The 16012-nt window shown below is 46.3% G+C and overlaps 1 protein-coding gene across 2 annotated transcripts in view; it reads right to left on the bottom strand.

The window, feature by feature from the left end:
- The window catches only part of GRIPAP1 (GRIP1 associated protein 1), a 65020-nt gene that overhangs the window by 46546 nt on the left and 2462 nt on the right, over window positions 1–16012 (bottom strand). For both annotated transcript variants that reach the window (XM_083419761.1, XM_083419762.1), the window contains exons 2-12: window positions 13481–13547; window positions 12131–12192; window positions 11942–11968; window positions 10472–10579; window positions 9395–9548; window positions 8184–8407; window positions 5817–5864; window positions 5643–5674; window positions 4806–4853; window positions 3614–3713; window positions 2535–2612 (exon numbers count right to left, since the gene is read on the bottom strand). In XM_083419761.1, coding sequence (XP_083275887.1) covers window positions 2535–2612; window positions 3614–3713; window positions 4806–4853; window positions 5643–5674; window positions 5817–5864; window positions 8184–8407; window positions 9395–9548; window positions 10472–10579; window positions 11942–11968; window positions 12131–12192; window positions 13481–13547 — 948 coding nt within the window. The remainder of the gene's footprint in view (window positions 1–2534; window positions 2613–3613; window positions 3714–4805; window positions 4854–5642; window positions 5675–5816; window positions 5865–8183; window positions 8408–9394; window positions 9549–10471; window positions 10580–11941; window positions 11969–12130; window positions 12193–13480; window positions 13548–16012) is intronic.

The raw sequence follows: 16012 nt of genomic DNA, 5'->3' as shown, positions 1-16012 counted from the left end.
TCCACATCCTGACTCAACCCCCAACCCCACACCTCCCAGTAACCTGAGGTTAGAAAACAAACCCTCCAGTTGATTCCTGACAAAACCACCCCCTGGCCCAGATCCCCTTGCCAACAGTGCTCTGTAGAAGAGGCACCCTGTACAGTTTTAATAGGCAAGTCATCTTCTAAGCTGATCCAGATGGATTGTATAAAGCAATCCAGATGGCTCAAGATTAGTGAGCTAGTATCTACTCCGTTAGAGAAGGGAGAAAACTTCTAGGATTTACTATGCCACTCTAACCAGTAGCAGAAATCCTTCAGGTCCTTCTCCTCTCTAACACAACAATCAATTTCAACTCACTTATGAAGAAGAAAAGCCTACCCAAAGCAAAGCTTTTCTTTGTTTTTTCTCTCTCTCTCTCTTATGAGCCCCCAATTCAAGTCTGGGAAGCCTAGGGGCAGATCAAACTAAGCCCCAGCAGTTTTTCAGGCCACATCCAAAGCTTATATGCTCCACAATCCCATGTTTGTGCCACACAGAAACTGGTATAGAATCCTTTCCTTAAAAATAAAAACCTGGGTCTTCGGACTGTAAAACTTGGTGTAAAAGTATATGGACAATGACTGGTGAAATCTCAAAAGCTGGAGATGGATTTCCAGTGGTTAGTGTATGATAAACCCAGTGCAAGGAACTTGCATGGTGGGACATACACTGAGTCCACACACCAGGAAAGCGTCCCCATCATTGACTGCAACCAAACGCTAACACCAGATTCAGATTTGAGGTGGGCCACTATACAAATTGGCACACTCTGTGCAAGCTGCAAAATCCAGTTTTCCTGGTACAGAATCTGAGCTGTAGCACACAATTTGTAATGTTCACACTTCAACATTTTTTGGCAGGGAAGGAACCATGGGGGCACTAGATTAACTCTACATATCTTCTCAATGTTATAAACTCATAATATAGTTCTTTGCTCCAGAACTTGCCCTGCTCCATAGCTTTTACACATTTTTACATTTCCTGCTCTGATTTTAGAACACGAGAAATGTAGAATGCACCATGAAAATGAACAAGCAATGGGATTTTTAAGATAGATGTAAAACATCCTTTGAAGGAGCTCAAGATGGAGGAGGGAGGAAGTGAAAGTGAACATTTAGAACAAGAAATCCCCTGCAGGCGTTACAGATCAGAAAACAGTAACCAAAAGTAAAGCACAATCCTTTAGAGGGGAATCCTCTCTCCAACACAATTCACAATCAGTCAGGTAGCCCAAATAGCAGATTGCCTCTCAAAGATATCCCGCATGGTAGCAGAGGTTTGGGATCAGAGTTTTCCTTCTCCTAGACGGGCTTTCTTCTCAGGTTGAAGAGCCCAATCACTGCCCTCTACAGCATGTGCAGAAACTGCGTTCTTGACCATTGGAACCACTATTGTTCTTGTCTGCTCCATCCGCCAGAGACTGTCGTTCTTTTTTTTTTACATTTCAATAATTTTATAATCATTTTAACATTTCAGAACTTGACTTCCTTCCCCCTCTTTCTGCGGTTCCTTAAATTTATTTTTTATATTTTCTGCGTATCCAAATTAACTTAATTTACTCATTTATTCATCTACTTTAAATATATACTCTTACAAAACGGCAGGTTATTACAATAATCCCACCAATGTTCTTATCTGTTTACAATTTATTTGTAAATATTCAACAAACCATTTCGATTCTTTTATAAAAAGTTTGTTATCTTGATTTCTTATTTTTCCGGTAAGTTTTGCCATTCCTGCATATTTCATAAGTTTCTGTATCCATTCTTCTTTTGTTGGGACTCCCCCTTCTTTCCAGAGCCTGTCTTCACATGCAGGGCAAGTCCCTAGCTCACCAGGGGTTTAAGACTTCTTAAATAATAGTAGCAATAATATTTTTATTATTTATATGCCACCCATATATATTTATTATTTATATTTATATACCACCCATATGACCGGGTTGCCCCAGCCACTCTGGGCAGCTCCCAACAAATTTTGGAACCAGAAGCAAAATTATGTAAAATACAGGATACAGAATTCCATTTTCTTGGTGTCAAATCTGGCTGCTTCACAAGTAGTTCTGCCCTACCCATCCCAGCAATAAAATAAAATAATTTATTACCATAAGACAAAAGATACATGTTCAAATGGGGAGATTATTTACTCTGCGTAGGCCATGGGTAGGCAAACTAAGGCCCGGGGGCTGGATCCGGCCCAATCGCCTTCTCAATCCGGCCCGCGGACGGTTCGGGAATCAGTGTGTTTTTACATGAGTAGAATGTGTCCTTTTATTTAAAAGGCATCTCTGGGTTATTTGTGGGGCATAGAAATTCATTCATTCCCCCCCCCCCGAAAAAATATAGCCCAGCCCACCACATGGTCTGAGGGACAGTGGACCAGCCCCTTGCTGAAAAAGATTGCTGACCCCTGGCATAGACCCACAATAAAAGGGATTGATGCCTTGCCAATAAAGTTTGATACAGGCCAGAGTTTCTCAACAAAGAGGGTGTGGGGCTGAGGGAACTCACTTGGTCCTGTAGGGCCTGCAAGGCCACCTCATGCTCTTTCCGACGGCTCTGCAGTTGGTCCTTTAAATCTGAGAAGCCCTGTGAAGCGAGGAACAATCTGATCAGGCAGTGAAATTCAGAGGAAGATTTCACCAACATACCAGTCACCGATATACAGGTGGTTCACCAATAAGGACTACGTAGATAAGTAGGAATCCTGGCTCACAGCAAAACAGACAAGAGATAGAAATGATATATTCTAGCCTTTCCCATTGTAATGTTGTTGTTTTTAAGGCTGTTCTACCTGGGCTTATTTATGGTACGTCGGTCATAAAAAAAAAGATAACAGTTAAGTCCAGTTGTGGATGACTCTGGGGTTGTGGCGCTCATCTCGTTTTACTGGCCAAGGGAGCCAACATTTGTCCGCAGACAGTTTTCCGGGTCATGTGGCCAGCATGACTAAGCCACTTCTGGCGAAACCAGAGCAGCGCACGGAAACACCATTTACCTTCCCGCTGGAGTGGTACCTATTTATCTACTTGCAACTTTGATGTGCTTTCGAACTGCTAGGTTGGCAGTAGCTGGGACCGAGCAATGGGAGCTCACCCCGTCGCGGGAATTCAAACCGCCGACCTTCCGATCGGCAAACCCTAGGCTCAGCGGTTTAGATCACAGCGCCACCCGCCTCGCCTACGTCAGTCATAGCTGTCCCCAAACCAAGGAATTTGTGAACTGTAATTTAGTGAGATGCTAGGAATGTTCTGGTGGAGATCCTCAGCTCCCTCATTGAACCACAATTTCTAGGATTCCTGCGGCAGTTCATCATAGCAATAAAGATACACCTTTATCCATGCTAGGCCACAATTATGCCAAATGTAGATTTCAGAACTGAGGATGGGGTGGGTGGATGTTGAGAAACAGATACAGAGGTAAGGAGCTAGGCTGAGCTTTGAACTCAGAGCTTTGAAACACTTCTATCAACAGGTTTTCCAGCTGAACTCTATTTTCTGAACCATGAGGGGCAACCAATGAACTTGTGCCCTGAGCAGAGCTAAAACTGGAGCTCATCCCTTCCAAAGGAAGGGGAGAGCAACTCTTACCTGGTTTGCTGTCTGGAGCTCCTGCTGCAGCTTCTGGTTGCGAACCTGCAGGGATTTGAGTTCATCCTCCTTCCGTTGTTGGATCTCCTCAATTTTGGTCCTGAAAGGCGGGCAAGAGGGCTTACTAACAGAGGGAAGAGGGTTCACCAAAATGCACCCATTTCCCCTCTTACTGGTAATTCTCGCAGCCATTTCAATCTCATTTTCATGGGGACACAAGAAGTTATTCCTTCCTTTTGCTGGACCAGGATCCAGGACCTCTTATGCCAGCAACCAGCAGGTGCTAGTTAGCCTACCACAAACTGGTCAAGCCACCTTCAGCTACAAGAGAACAGGAGTTCTCCGCAGCAGCACCCAGACTGCACAAACCCCTTGCCTCGCGCCCCATCTCACTTTGAAAACCTTCCTTGTTCAGGTGAGCCTTCAGCTTGCTTTCTGCCCAGTTCTGTTCCTGCACAATCCTAACTATGTCTATTCAGAAGTTGTCCCACTGAATTCACTGGGGCTTACTCCCATATTCAGCGAGGTTAGCATTGCAGCCTTAACCACTCTGACTACAGCATCTTGCCCAGTTGCGGTTCGATATTGTGCTGCATTAGTACGAGTGTCCTGTGCTCTTTGCATTGCTCGCAACATGTTGTGAAACTGCCTTAAGCACTCTTCTCAGAGTGGAAAGTCAAGGTTTAAAATGGGTAAATAAAGCACAATAAAATGGGTGGAGACTGGGAAGAATGCAACATTTCCTGGCACAGTGCAATGCAGGAACGTTCCTGGGCTTCCTGGGTGTATGCCCATGTGCCTTTGCTCCAGCCCAACCAGGCATGCGACGCAGCTCATTCCACTCATTGACTGGCCCTCGCAATCTCACCTTCCTGGTCCCAGCCTGCCAGGCTACAAGTAATGCCACCAGCCTTTTGTGGTCTTCTGCTGGTCAAGGCTGCAGCCACCAGCAGTGACTTCCACCATTGCCTACTGCTCACTTTGCCCCTCCAGGAGTCTTTGCTCCACCCAGGGGACTTTCTGCCATGGCCTTGTCCATACTGTGAACCAATAATAATAAGTTATTATTTATTCCCCGCCCATCTGGCTGGGTTTCCAATCACTGTGTGTATGTGGGAACCACTAGCTAGGGTTCAAAAACAGCCAGAGACCCATGTTTGGGAAACCCTGCTCTAGGAAACTTGCTCCATACCTGCTGTCATTGTAGAGAGCTTCCTTTTCGGTCTGAAGCCGCAGAAAGCTAAGAAGGGGGGAGGCAAAACAGAGGGAAATGTTAAACACATGCCTCAGGGTAGGTTTCCTAAAGGACACACTGTCCTAAACACAGCAAGAACTCCCCCCGCAGTACAGTGGTACCTCGGATTAAGAACTTAATTCTTTCTGGAGGTCTGTTCTTAACCTGAAACTGTTCTTAACCTGAAGCACCACTTCAGCTAATGGGGCTTCATCCTGAAGCACAGTTCTTAACCTGAGGTACTATTTCTGGGTTAGCGGAGTCTGTAACCTGAAGCATCTGTAACCCGAGGTACCACTGTATTTTATGCTGTTGAAGTGTTATATGAGAATACAGTGGTACCTCGCAAGACGAATGCCTCGCAAGATGAAAAACTCGCAAGACGAAAGAGTTTTTCGTTTTCTGAGTTACTTCACAAGACGGATTTCCCTGTGGGCTTGTTTCGCAAGACGAAACATCTTGCACCTTTTTTTTTTTTTAACCGCCAATGCATTCCTATGGGAAACCGTCAATACACAGTGGTGCTTCGCAAGACAGAAAAACTCGCAGAACGAAAAAACTCGCAGAATGAATTAATTTCGTCTTGCGAGGCACCACTGTATATAATAAAGATATGCATGTACATAAACCCAAATCAAACCAGTTGCAGAATGTCAGATTCCAGATTCTACAAAGATGCAGAACAAACTCAGCCCTGCCTGTAACACTCCTGCGTGTCAATGCCCAATGACAGGAAGCACGCGTATTAGCTGGGTGTGGCAGAAAGTCCTGACTGCTAATAAGAAAGAAACTTACCTTTCCTGTTTCTTCTTGAGCTTCTCAGCCAGCTGCACAGGGGAGAGAATGGGCTGTGAGTTCCCAATGGCAACCATGATCGCCCCTCAAAAACATCCATGCCGCCCACCCATTCCACTTTCCCTGCCCTCAAGAAGTGGAAAGCACACACAGGCGTTTACATCTCCTCCTTACCTTGCTGAGTTCTTGCTGCAACCGAGACATCTCTGTCGTCTTGCATGCCTACAGGAGGCAAACAAAAGCACACATTTCTCCAGGGTTCAGAGTGCTTCTCCTCCCTCTCTCTCTCTCTTTTTTTTAAATAATATTTTATTAAGATTTTCACAAAAAGAAAAAAGGCCAAAAAAAATAATACAAAAAATAAAAAGCAATTAAAAACAATTCAATCTTTCATAACATATCTTGCATTTGCTTGTTTCTCGGATCTCCCCACACCTCCCCTCTTTGTATTCCAATTCAATTTATTTATTCAGCAAATCCTTTCCCTCTTTACCTTTATCTTAATCTTGATCTTAATAAATTTTAGCTTTAACTTTCCACCTGTTAACATTCCATTTTTGCATATTCTTTCATAACATTATTGCTAAAAACCCCTTAACCTCAATCCAATGTCATTCTAGCATTCATTAATTTTGCAATATTTCTGTAGATAGTCTTTCAATTTCTTCCAATCTTCTTCCACCTATCTCTCTCTCTCTCTCTCTCTCTCAGAAAACCCTTCCAGCACCCCTGCCAAGTCTGCAACAGCCTTCACAATCAAGCTGTGCTGGCTGGGGCTAAGGGAAGCTGTAATCCACAGTAATCGGAGCACACCTGGTTGGCAAAGCCTGGTCCATAAGGGAACAGCTGGCTTAGTGCAGCAGCAAGAGAGGGGCAAGACTTTCGCTCTTCATTTCCACCACCCAAAAACTAGGGCTGACTCGGGGGTGAAATCCCCAAAAAGGGTGTTCCTTTTTTTCTGTATGCCACAACAGCTGCGAGAATTTTATTAGCGAAGAACTGGAAGAAACAGGATTTACCAACTATTGAAGAATGGCAGATGAAGATGATGGACTATATGGAACTTGCTGAACTGACTGGGAGACTCCGGGACCAGAGAGAAGAGATGGTGGAAGAAGTTTGGAAGAAATTTAAAGAATATTTGAAAATATAGAATAGTTCTGGAAGTGGATATAGGCTGTAGGATTAGAAGTAGAACACAGTGTATTTTAAAATAGTATTACTTGTAAGGGATAAAATGTTACGATTTTCATGGTAAAAGTAAGTGTGATTTAAAAAATGGTTAAAAATTATGATATATGTAAACTGCTAATGATGAGGTAAAATGAAAATCAGATGGGGGAACTTGTGGAAGCTCACCTAACAATGTTTAGAAAAAATAAGAATAAGACAAGAATTAGTTTGTATTGTCTGTTTTTCAGTTTGTGTTGTTAAGTTGTGGTATAAAAAAAAATTGAAGAAGAAAAAGAAACTAGGGTGACTCAGCCCCCAATATAGACAAATTCATAGAAGAGTGGGCTATCAGCGGCTTCTAGGCACGATGGCTAAGCTCTGCCTCCACTGTTAGCGGCTTCTTGGTCTCTGAACACCAGCTGCTGGCAATCACAAGCTGAGAGAAAGTTCCCACTTCCCATAGACCTCTGGTTGGCCCCTGTGAGAACAGGGCGCAGGAGGAAGTGCGCAACAGCCGGGAAGAAACACTGAATGACTTGTAGCACCCAGATCAGGGCCAGTTCCCCTGGAGCCCCAGTTGGCACAGGGATGCTTAGCCAGGGAGTAGATGGCAGAAAACTGGAGAATGCTTAATCTTTTCCCTTGGTCAGCACAAGGCTTGAACAGTAGCCCTCGGCCCAGAAACCCAGCTCCCTGATTTGTGACATTAGGATTTAAGGGTATAAGACTTAAGGGTTTTTTCTTTTCTCTTTATTAGATTGGAGTATAAATAATTTTCTAGATGGTTGATGGGAGGATAAGGTTTAAATGGATTAAGATAAATAAGTGAGTAAAGAGTGAAAGATGGAAAGAATTTGCTGATTTAATAATTGGAATACAAAAAGAGAGGTGGGAGGAGGTCGAGGAAATAAGTTACAGAAGGATGGAATTTTGAAAAATGGAAGTGTTTTCTTTTTAAAGGTTTTTGTTGTTTGCTTTTTTCTTGTTGGTGGGGTGGGGGGGAGGTTTTCTATGTATTATTTTTATCCTTGTTTTTTTCTCTTCCTTTTTTTTCTTCTATTCCATTGTATTTTGTCTTTTTTATTTTTTTGTATTTGTGAAAAATGAAATAAATATTATTTAAAAAAAGAAAGAAATGCAAGCTCCCCGCCATGTCTTGCTGGGCTCTCCAGCAAGGGTTTTTGGAGGGGAGACCAGAACTAGGTTTAATTTGCTGAGCATCTGAATTCCAGAAGGGGGTGCAAAAGGAGCAGCTCTCATTGCAGGCTGCTGTTGACCAGCTCAAGCTGCCGCTCCTGGCTAGAAGCCAAAGGCTGGCAGGAGGATGGCAGCAGCACCCAATGGTGCCTCCTCCACACGCCCACGCACCTCGAGGCTCTGCAGCTGCTCCTTCAGGAGCCGTTTCTCCTCCCGCTCCGTCTGCCACTTCAGCTCCACCTCGGACAGGAGTTGCTGGGAGGTGCTGCTGTCAGCTGCCTGCGGCTCCGAACCCGCCTGGCCGGCAGGAGGAGACTCCACGGAGGCGTCGCCCTCCCCGCCACCTCGGTCTTCTCCCTGCCGGGCCACTTCCTTCTCATAGCGCTCCTGCAAAGCTGAGGAACAAGAGCCGCCGCTGTGGGTCCCCAGATTCAACCCAGATTGCCTCCAAAGCCCTGCCCCCATCTCAACCAGTGCCCCTTTGCCCTGCGAAATTATTATTGGAAACCAGCCTTTTGAAAATGGTGCCAAGCGCTTTGCCATCACTATAGTCGTGGGCCTGAGTAAGACTGGCAAGACTCAAGACCACCCAATTTCAGATCTGAGACAGGATCTGAACTCTGGAGGCTCCAACATCCAGCAGCAGGAAGCTAGGGAACCTATGGCCTCCAAGCGTTGCTGGGCTCCAGCTCCAAGCAGCCCCAGAAAGCACGGCCGATGATCAGGGATGATGGGAGTTATAGTCCAACAATATCTGGAGGACCACAGGTTTGTGTGTTCTGCTGCAGGCAAGGAACTCTCTCTAGACCAGGGGTTGGCAAGGTTTATCTCGCCGGTTCACTCCAGCAGAGATCCCTTTGTGGGCTGGATCACGCGCACGCCTGCGATTTCCAACATCTGCGTCTGTGCAGACACGATTTCTGGCACTGCGGAAGCAAGTCGCCGCACCACACCGCGCCGGTTTAGTGCGGGGACTCGCCAAGCGGGTGGCTCAGTTTGTGAGTGGCTCTTGGGCTGGTTAAACCACTCCCATGGGTCGCTTGTGGGCCATGGGCCTTAGGTTGTCGACCCCTGATCTTGACAAATACAGGACTGGGAGGACAGTTCATCATGCACATGGGTTATACAACAGATACATGGTCAGGGCTGGAGAAGCTACAGCCCTTCAGGGTGTGGCTGGACTCCAACTCCCATCTCCCCTGACCACTCACTGGCTGAGGCTGATGGAAGTTACAACCCAACAGTATCGAGAGGCCACCAGATGTTCACTCCTAGCTCCTTGGTGCTCCACTTTGTTGGTCTTCCGCTGCATCCAACCAACCCCATTTCCCGGACTTTCTTGTGTTGATCCTGAGCAAGCCCAGCTCAATGCAGAGCAGTACCTGCCATGTTCTTTTGCAGTGCAGCATTCTCTGCCTGGAGCCTCAGCAGCTCCCCATCCGAAGGACTTGCTGGGGGGGCCCCTTCAGGGGCTGCTGGCCCCCCTTCCCGGAGACTCTTGTTCTCCTTCTCCAACTGCTCGATCTGGGCGCACAGCTGGGTTAGAGAGACCAGAGGGTTAACTGCAGGCAACAGCACAGTCCTCAGGGAAACAGGGAGACATTTGCAGCTGATCCATCTGGGCAGAAACAGGAACACTGCTACACCAGGATCTTCTTTCCCAGAGGAAGCAACAGCTACCTGCACCCTTCCGAAGAACAGTCGTTGGAGCCAGCCCTGTTCCAGCATGACAACTGCACAGCTCTTTTGCTCCTCTGACTGTTCTTTGGAAAGGTGCGGGTAAGGGCTGCAACAGCTCCAACTTCACAGGTCTGGAAATAAACCCATGATTGTATCAAAAACTCCTGCCCACATTAATTAACCCACACTATCCAAATTACAGTAACGCTGCGGCTAACAAGGTGCCGCCCACACAGGAAAGCATTCAGTAACTCGGTCTCTATGACTCAAGCAACACACAATGGCGAGGGAGGAGGGGAGGTGAAACCCTGTACTGGTGCCACCTACCAGTCTGACTGCCCAGCTGGGGCACAGGAGTAAAATATATTATTTCATAAACCCAAAGGAAGCCAAGCAATCAGGGAGACAGCTCTTGACAGCTGGTCCTTTGGCACATCTACCATCTCTGTCTGGTACGCTATTTTGTTAAGCTGTGGTCCCCATGAAAAAGGGCATAATAATAATACTAAATTTTATTTATACTCTCCCCCAGTGTAGGGGGACCCAAGATCTTAGAGGAGGAAGTATCTCCTTGTGGCCACAGCTGTGGATGGAAGACTAAAAATACAGCAACATATACACAGTTAGCCTACTGTGTTCTGACAACAGTGTGTTTCTTGTGCTCCTGTGAACGTCCGTGCCAGAATTCTGGGCGACTCTCAATGTCATACTATGCCTCACAGCAGCGCCCTCTGGCAGGTCCTTAGCGCTACTGCAGAAGCAACTTCAGCAGTCAGTACCTTGGACAGCTCCTGCATGAGGGTGCTGTTTTGCAGCCTGAAGTCATCCTCCTGGCTGTGCAGTTTTCCCTGAAGCATTTCATTTTCACTAAGCAAGGCATCCACCTCCTGTGGGGGGAAAGAGAGAATTCAGTGATACCTCAAAGACAGACTCATCGTCCCTCCACTAGGGGCCACCACCTAATCCACAAGCAGAAGATTTGTTTGCTTGTTTCCCAACCACAAGAGGAAATGCCCCTACTTACTATCTTCCTGTTAGCTCCCTGCCTTCCTCCCAGTAACATACAGAGCCACTCAGCCTAGGCAAGTGGTACTTACCCATAGGCAGAGTGCTGCAACCTATAGGATGGGTAGCAGAGGTACTTGATTGGACAAGGGTGTAACTGGAAGGGAGGGAAGGGGGAGGAAAACCCGACCCCCCTTCTACATGCTTGGCAGGGGGTTGGACTCTATGGCCCTTGTGGTCTCTTCCAACTATGATTCTATGATTCTATGATTTTAGTGGAAGATATTTGGAAGGCATTATTCCTACTCAAGTGTCCACTGCCAGTTCCCAGATCTTCTCCCTACTTGACACTTAAAGGTAAAGGTAAAGGGACCCCTGACCATTAGGTCCAGTCGTGGCCGACTCTGGGGTTGCGGTGCTCATCTCGCTTTATTGGCCAAGGGAGCCTGCGTACAGCTTCCGGGTCATGTGGCCAGCAGGACTAAGCCACTTCTGGCGAGCCAGAGCAGCGCATGGAAACGCCGTTTACCTTCTCGCCAGAGAGGCACCTATTAATCTACTTGCACTTTTTGGCGTGCTTTCGAACTGCTAGGTTGGCAGGAGCAAGGACCAAGCAACGGGAGCTCACCCCATCGCGGGTATTCGAACCGCCGACCTTCTGATCGGCAAGTCCTAGGCTCTGTGGTTCAACCCACAGCGCCACCTGCGTCCCTACTTGACACTTGGAGCCAGATATAATCACACAAAAAGTAGCTGTGTCACTATATCCTGAATCTTCAAATGGCCCATCTTCCCAGAATGCTAGATCTTTTTCAAGATCTGGGGTGGAGAAGGGCTGGGTAGGGAAATCAGTTTTTTTCTGGGGGGTAGGGCTGCTTCCACCTCAGCTTAGGTTATTGATACTCCCAACGAATGGGGAGGCGGGAGGAGGCCTTGCAGAGCAGGGGCACATGAACTGGATCTCCCGCCACCTCACCTCTAGGCCAAGTTTGACAGGTGGAAAGGGTCAGTCACCATACCCAGATGCCTGCTAGTGTGGCAGGTAGGTGTGTGGTCTGGCGAAAACAGGTGGACTAAATGGGGGGACCTGGTGGGCTCAGATAGGCCCACAAGCTGGAGGTGCTCCTCAAGCCATTGACAGATGGATGATCAAATGACAGATGTTGGTGGGAGAGATGGAGTTGACCTTGGCAGAATGATAATTGGGAGCACCCACAGCAAGCAACACATGCAAGAAGCCTTACCTGAGCCTTCTTGCTCTTATTCAGAGCCTGGGAAAGAGAGAAATTGGTTAATAATACATCAATAGGAAGGTGGGAAAACAGTTATCATTACACCCCGGAGTCAATTATTTCTATGGCAGGGTGTACCCACTTGTGCCCATGTGGTTCCCCCACTCCCTTCCACACATCCACTGCAATGAAGAACTTTACCTTCTGAGCTTTGGTAAATTCCTTATCCAAATAGGTCACCCGTTGCCGAAGACCATTTAATTCTAAAGATATCAAAGGAACAAGGGATCAGAATTGAAGAAGTACTTTAGAGAGAGAGCCGCTGGTTTTCTATGATTCTGTACTTGTAGAACACGACATGAACTCTGGTATCTGACACAGAACTCGAATCTCAACATTTTAAATACATGCTTATAAAAGAGCAAATTTCGTGTCCTCTCTTGTAACTGCATTTCAGAAGCAGAGTGTGTGTATGTTTCTGCTGCAGTGAGGTGTTTTTCCTGGTCATTGGAAATGACAGAGAGACCACAGGCTCAGGGAGCACAGCAGCCAAACGGGAGCGTCAGGGGAAAGTTTCACAAGAGGTAAGAAGGCATAGAAAGATGTTAGGCCTTCCAACAGTGCAGAGAGAGCAGTCAGCCAGTCATCTTAAGGAAGGCAAAAGCAACCAAAAGAAGGACAAAGGACGAAAGAGGATGCCAGTAGCGATTGGTTGAGGTGGAACCCCACTTCCTATCTGATGGCAAGGCTAGAGAGCTTCAATCTGGAGAGGGAAGTTCTCTGTTTGGCAACCTCTTCATCCCTTGACCAAGGATGCGGGGAGACTGGCAAGCCCCTGGAACTTCAGCATAGTTTATTCCGCTTCTGCTACTTATAGGGAGGTAAGAGGCTGTGGTTAGGGCACCAACACCCAACCCTCTAACCACAGGAAAGGTGATGTGGCAATTTGCTTCAATTTTACAATTTCACCAGGCACTGCCTGTACACTTCCAAGCATGCCTTTGCAATCATATGGACTACTGGTGGTTTTTAATGAAAGCTGAATTCTGTGGTCAACACCAGATCCCACCCTCCCTTCCTTTTTGGGTTTTTTTGCGCTCCAACAAAACCACAACACACAGGTAGCCTGGTGTGTACAGAAAATACCACTCCTAACTTAATGTTTTCCTCCTGCAACCATTATTTTCCTTAAAATTCCAGACTCTACAACAGTTCCGTTATGAAACACAGAACAGAACACATGTTACATGTGTGCAACTATTAACATAAATAAATAGGAGTCAAGGTGATTGTGATACTTTAATCCAGCCTTTCTCAACCTGTGGGTCCCCAGATGTTGTTGAACTACAACTCCCATCACCCCTAGCTAGCAAGGCCAGAGCTCAGGGATGATGGGAGTTGTGGTCCAACAACATCTGGGGACCCACAGGTTGAGAACTGCTGCTTTAATCTCAGTTGCAGAACACAGAAGCCTGTGAACAGCATGCTGTACCCAGTAACCAGAGATACTGGCAGTCTCAAGGGGCTGGCAGGGAAAGGTCTGCTTCTTACCAGCAGTGTTTTTGCGGAGTTCATCAGAAAGCTGGTAATTCTGAGTCCGAAGTTCCAGTAGCTGAGCCTAGCAAGACAAACAGCAAAGAATGAAGAAGCTGGCAGGGCCAGTCAATGCAGAACTCTGGCCAGGTTTGTGGCCAAGAGCCCAGGGCTTTTTCCACTGATCAAGCAGGGAACACGAGTTCCTTGGGAAACAATGTGTGGGACACTTTTTGAATTGTGGACAATGTAATCCAAATCTTATTTCATCTGTCCTCAACCTTTAGGAAATAAGCCTGCATTACTCTCATTTTGCAGATGTGAGTCCCAGAAATCATAGAATCATAGAGTTGGAAGGGACCAAAAGGGTCATCTAGTCCAACCCCTTGCAATGTAGGAATATTTTGCCCAACATGGGGCTCAAACCCACAACCCTGAGAAGAAGAGTCTCATAATAATAATAAAGTAGTAGTAGTAGTAACAGTTCAAGGTGATCACAGAGATAGGACTTGACCCGATCTCAGTAACCACCCATTTAAGAAATGACTCTCCAAAGCTCATCATCTCCATAGATTTCTTCATAAAGGTCCATGAAACATTATCAAAGGCCTTCTATGCATTTGTAAACATCAATGCCCCTTACTTTGCATTTCTCACCTCCAGATACTCTATTATTTCAGTTGTATTCCTTATATTGTCTTTCCTCTGACAGCCTGGAAGAAATCTGGCCTAGCCTTGGTGAATTATATCCTTTAATACCACTTTCATGCAGTTTACTAATATAATTGCAAACAGCTTATAATCCATTAAGAGATCAGCCTATAATTTTTAACAGATAATAGGTCCATTTCCTGTTTCGGGGTAAGTGTAATATACATGTCTACCCTGGTGTTTGATATGGGGGATATGGAAGCAGCCATCTGAAAGAAATGGAAAGATTGCCATCAGCCTTCCATATGTCTGCATCAGCCCCCATTTGTTATTCTTGAATGCAGCCTTTCCCAACTTGTGGCCAAAGCTCCCATCGTCCCTAACCCCTAGGCTAGGGCTGATGGGAGTTATTATTATTAAATTTGTTAAGTCACTTTATCTTGCCCAGGGCAACCCAAAGTGACTTACTACCAAAGAGACAGACAACCCCTTCCCCACATTAAAACCAACACTCCAAAACACCTAGAGGGGAAGGCACCAGCTTGGGGAAGGCTGTTTTGGCATCAAAAGCCTCGATAGCAACTAGTTTTTCTGGCCACCAATAAATGACTCTGGGATTGTGGGACGAGGTGCCAAACACCACGCAGTCGGCCATATTTCACCCAGGAGTTCAGAGCTGGGGGCTTTCTGGGGAACTCCAGAGGCTGTACTCAAATAACACCCACCAAGTCTGGCCAGCAGAGCCAATGGTCAGGGCTAATGGGAGTTGTAGCCCAGTAACCCTGGATGGTCACAGGTTTCCCCACTCCTGCTTTATAGTCTTAACTCTGTTCCCTCACAACAGCACACCCCACAACTTGCAAATGTTTTTGATCTGTGAAAGAAATCATTGTATCAGCTGCCTTCTTCCCCACAAGAGATAGTTGTGTTTCAGCAGCAAAGTAAAAAGCATACATTGTTTGAGTGCTGGAAAGAGTTGCTGCAGGTATCAGAAAGTCAACATATCCAAGTCTGGAAAAGGGCAGAAAGAGTCCTTGTGTTTATCACATGACAAACCCCCTCCACGGCTCCTTTCATTGCTAGCTGGTTTCTCCTGACACTGAACTGACCCCCTCAAGGTCCTAAAACAAAATGAAGTGGGCCAAGTTTCTTGCTGTGTTATATTCATCAGGAACGGGGAACCTTGCTGTTGGACTACAGTTCCCATCATCCCTGACCACTGGCTCTGGTGGCTGGGGCTGATTGGAGTTGGAGTACAAGATCATCTGTAGGGCTACAGGTTCCCTCGTATACATCAAAAACCTACTTGCGAAAACAGGCAGCACCCTTACAGTGAAATCAACATGCCCCTTCACAGGTAAAATTCTCCCCTGTGCATGTGATTAATCAAGGACCAATGGGCCCTTATGCACTCTGGAAAAGCAACCTGTGATCTGGTTATTGGACCAAAGGTGGTTGGGGAGTGGGAGTAAGAGATCAAGGAATGGGATATATCATCGTAGAATTGTAGAGTTGGAAAGGACCCCAAGGATCTTCTAGTCCAATGCCCTACAATGCAGGAATCTCATCCAATTTGAAGCTATGCCAGACCCTGCTTAGGTTTCCAAATGTGCTAACAGTTTTATTGTTTGATCTCTTCTTTTATAAAAGCAACTGGAGAATGGGAACTTCATTCACCATTTTTTCATGCTTCAAAAGTAAAGCAGCGTGGCTGAAACTCTCAGCAGTGAATCAGGAAGGGCTACTGACTATGTTCTACCTCCAAGGTTGCAAGTATTACGTCTCTGAATACCAGTTGCTAGGAATCACAAGGGGGCAGTTCTCAGGTCCTGCTTGCAGACTTCCCACTGACATCTGCTTGGCCACTCTGAGTGCTGGACTAGATGGGCCTTTGGCCTG

Source organism: Podarcis tiliguerta (assembly GCF_965153285.1).
Source record: "Podarcis tiliguerta genome assembly, chromosome: 17".
NCBI lineage: Eukaryota > Metazoa > Chordata > Lepidosauria > Squamata > Lacertidae > Podarcis > Podarcis tiliguerta.
This window is presented reverse-complemented; position numbering and strand designations above follow the sequence as displayed.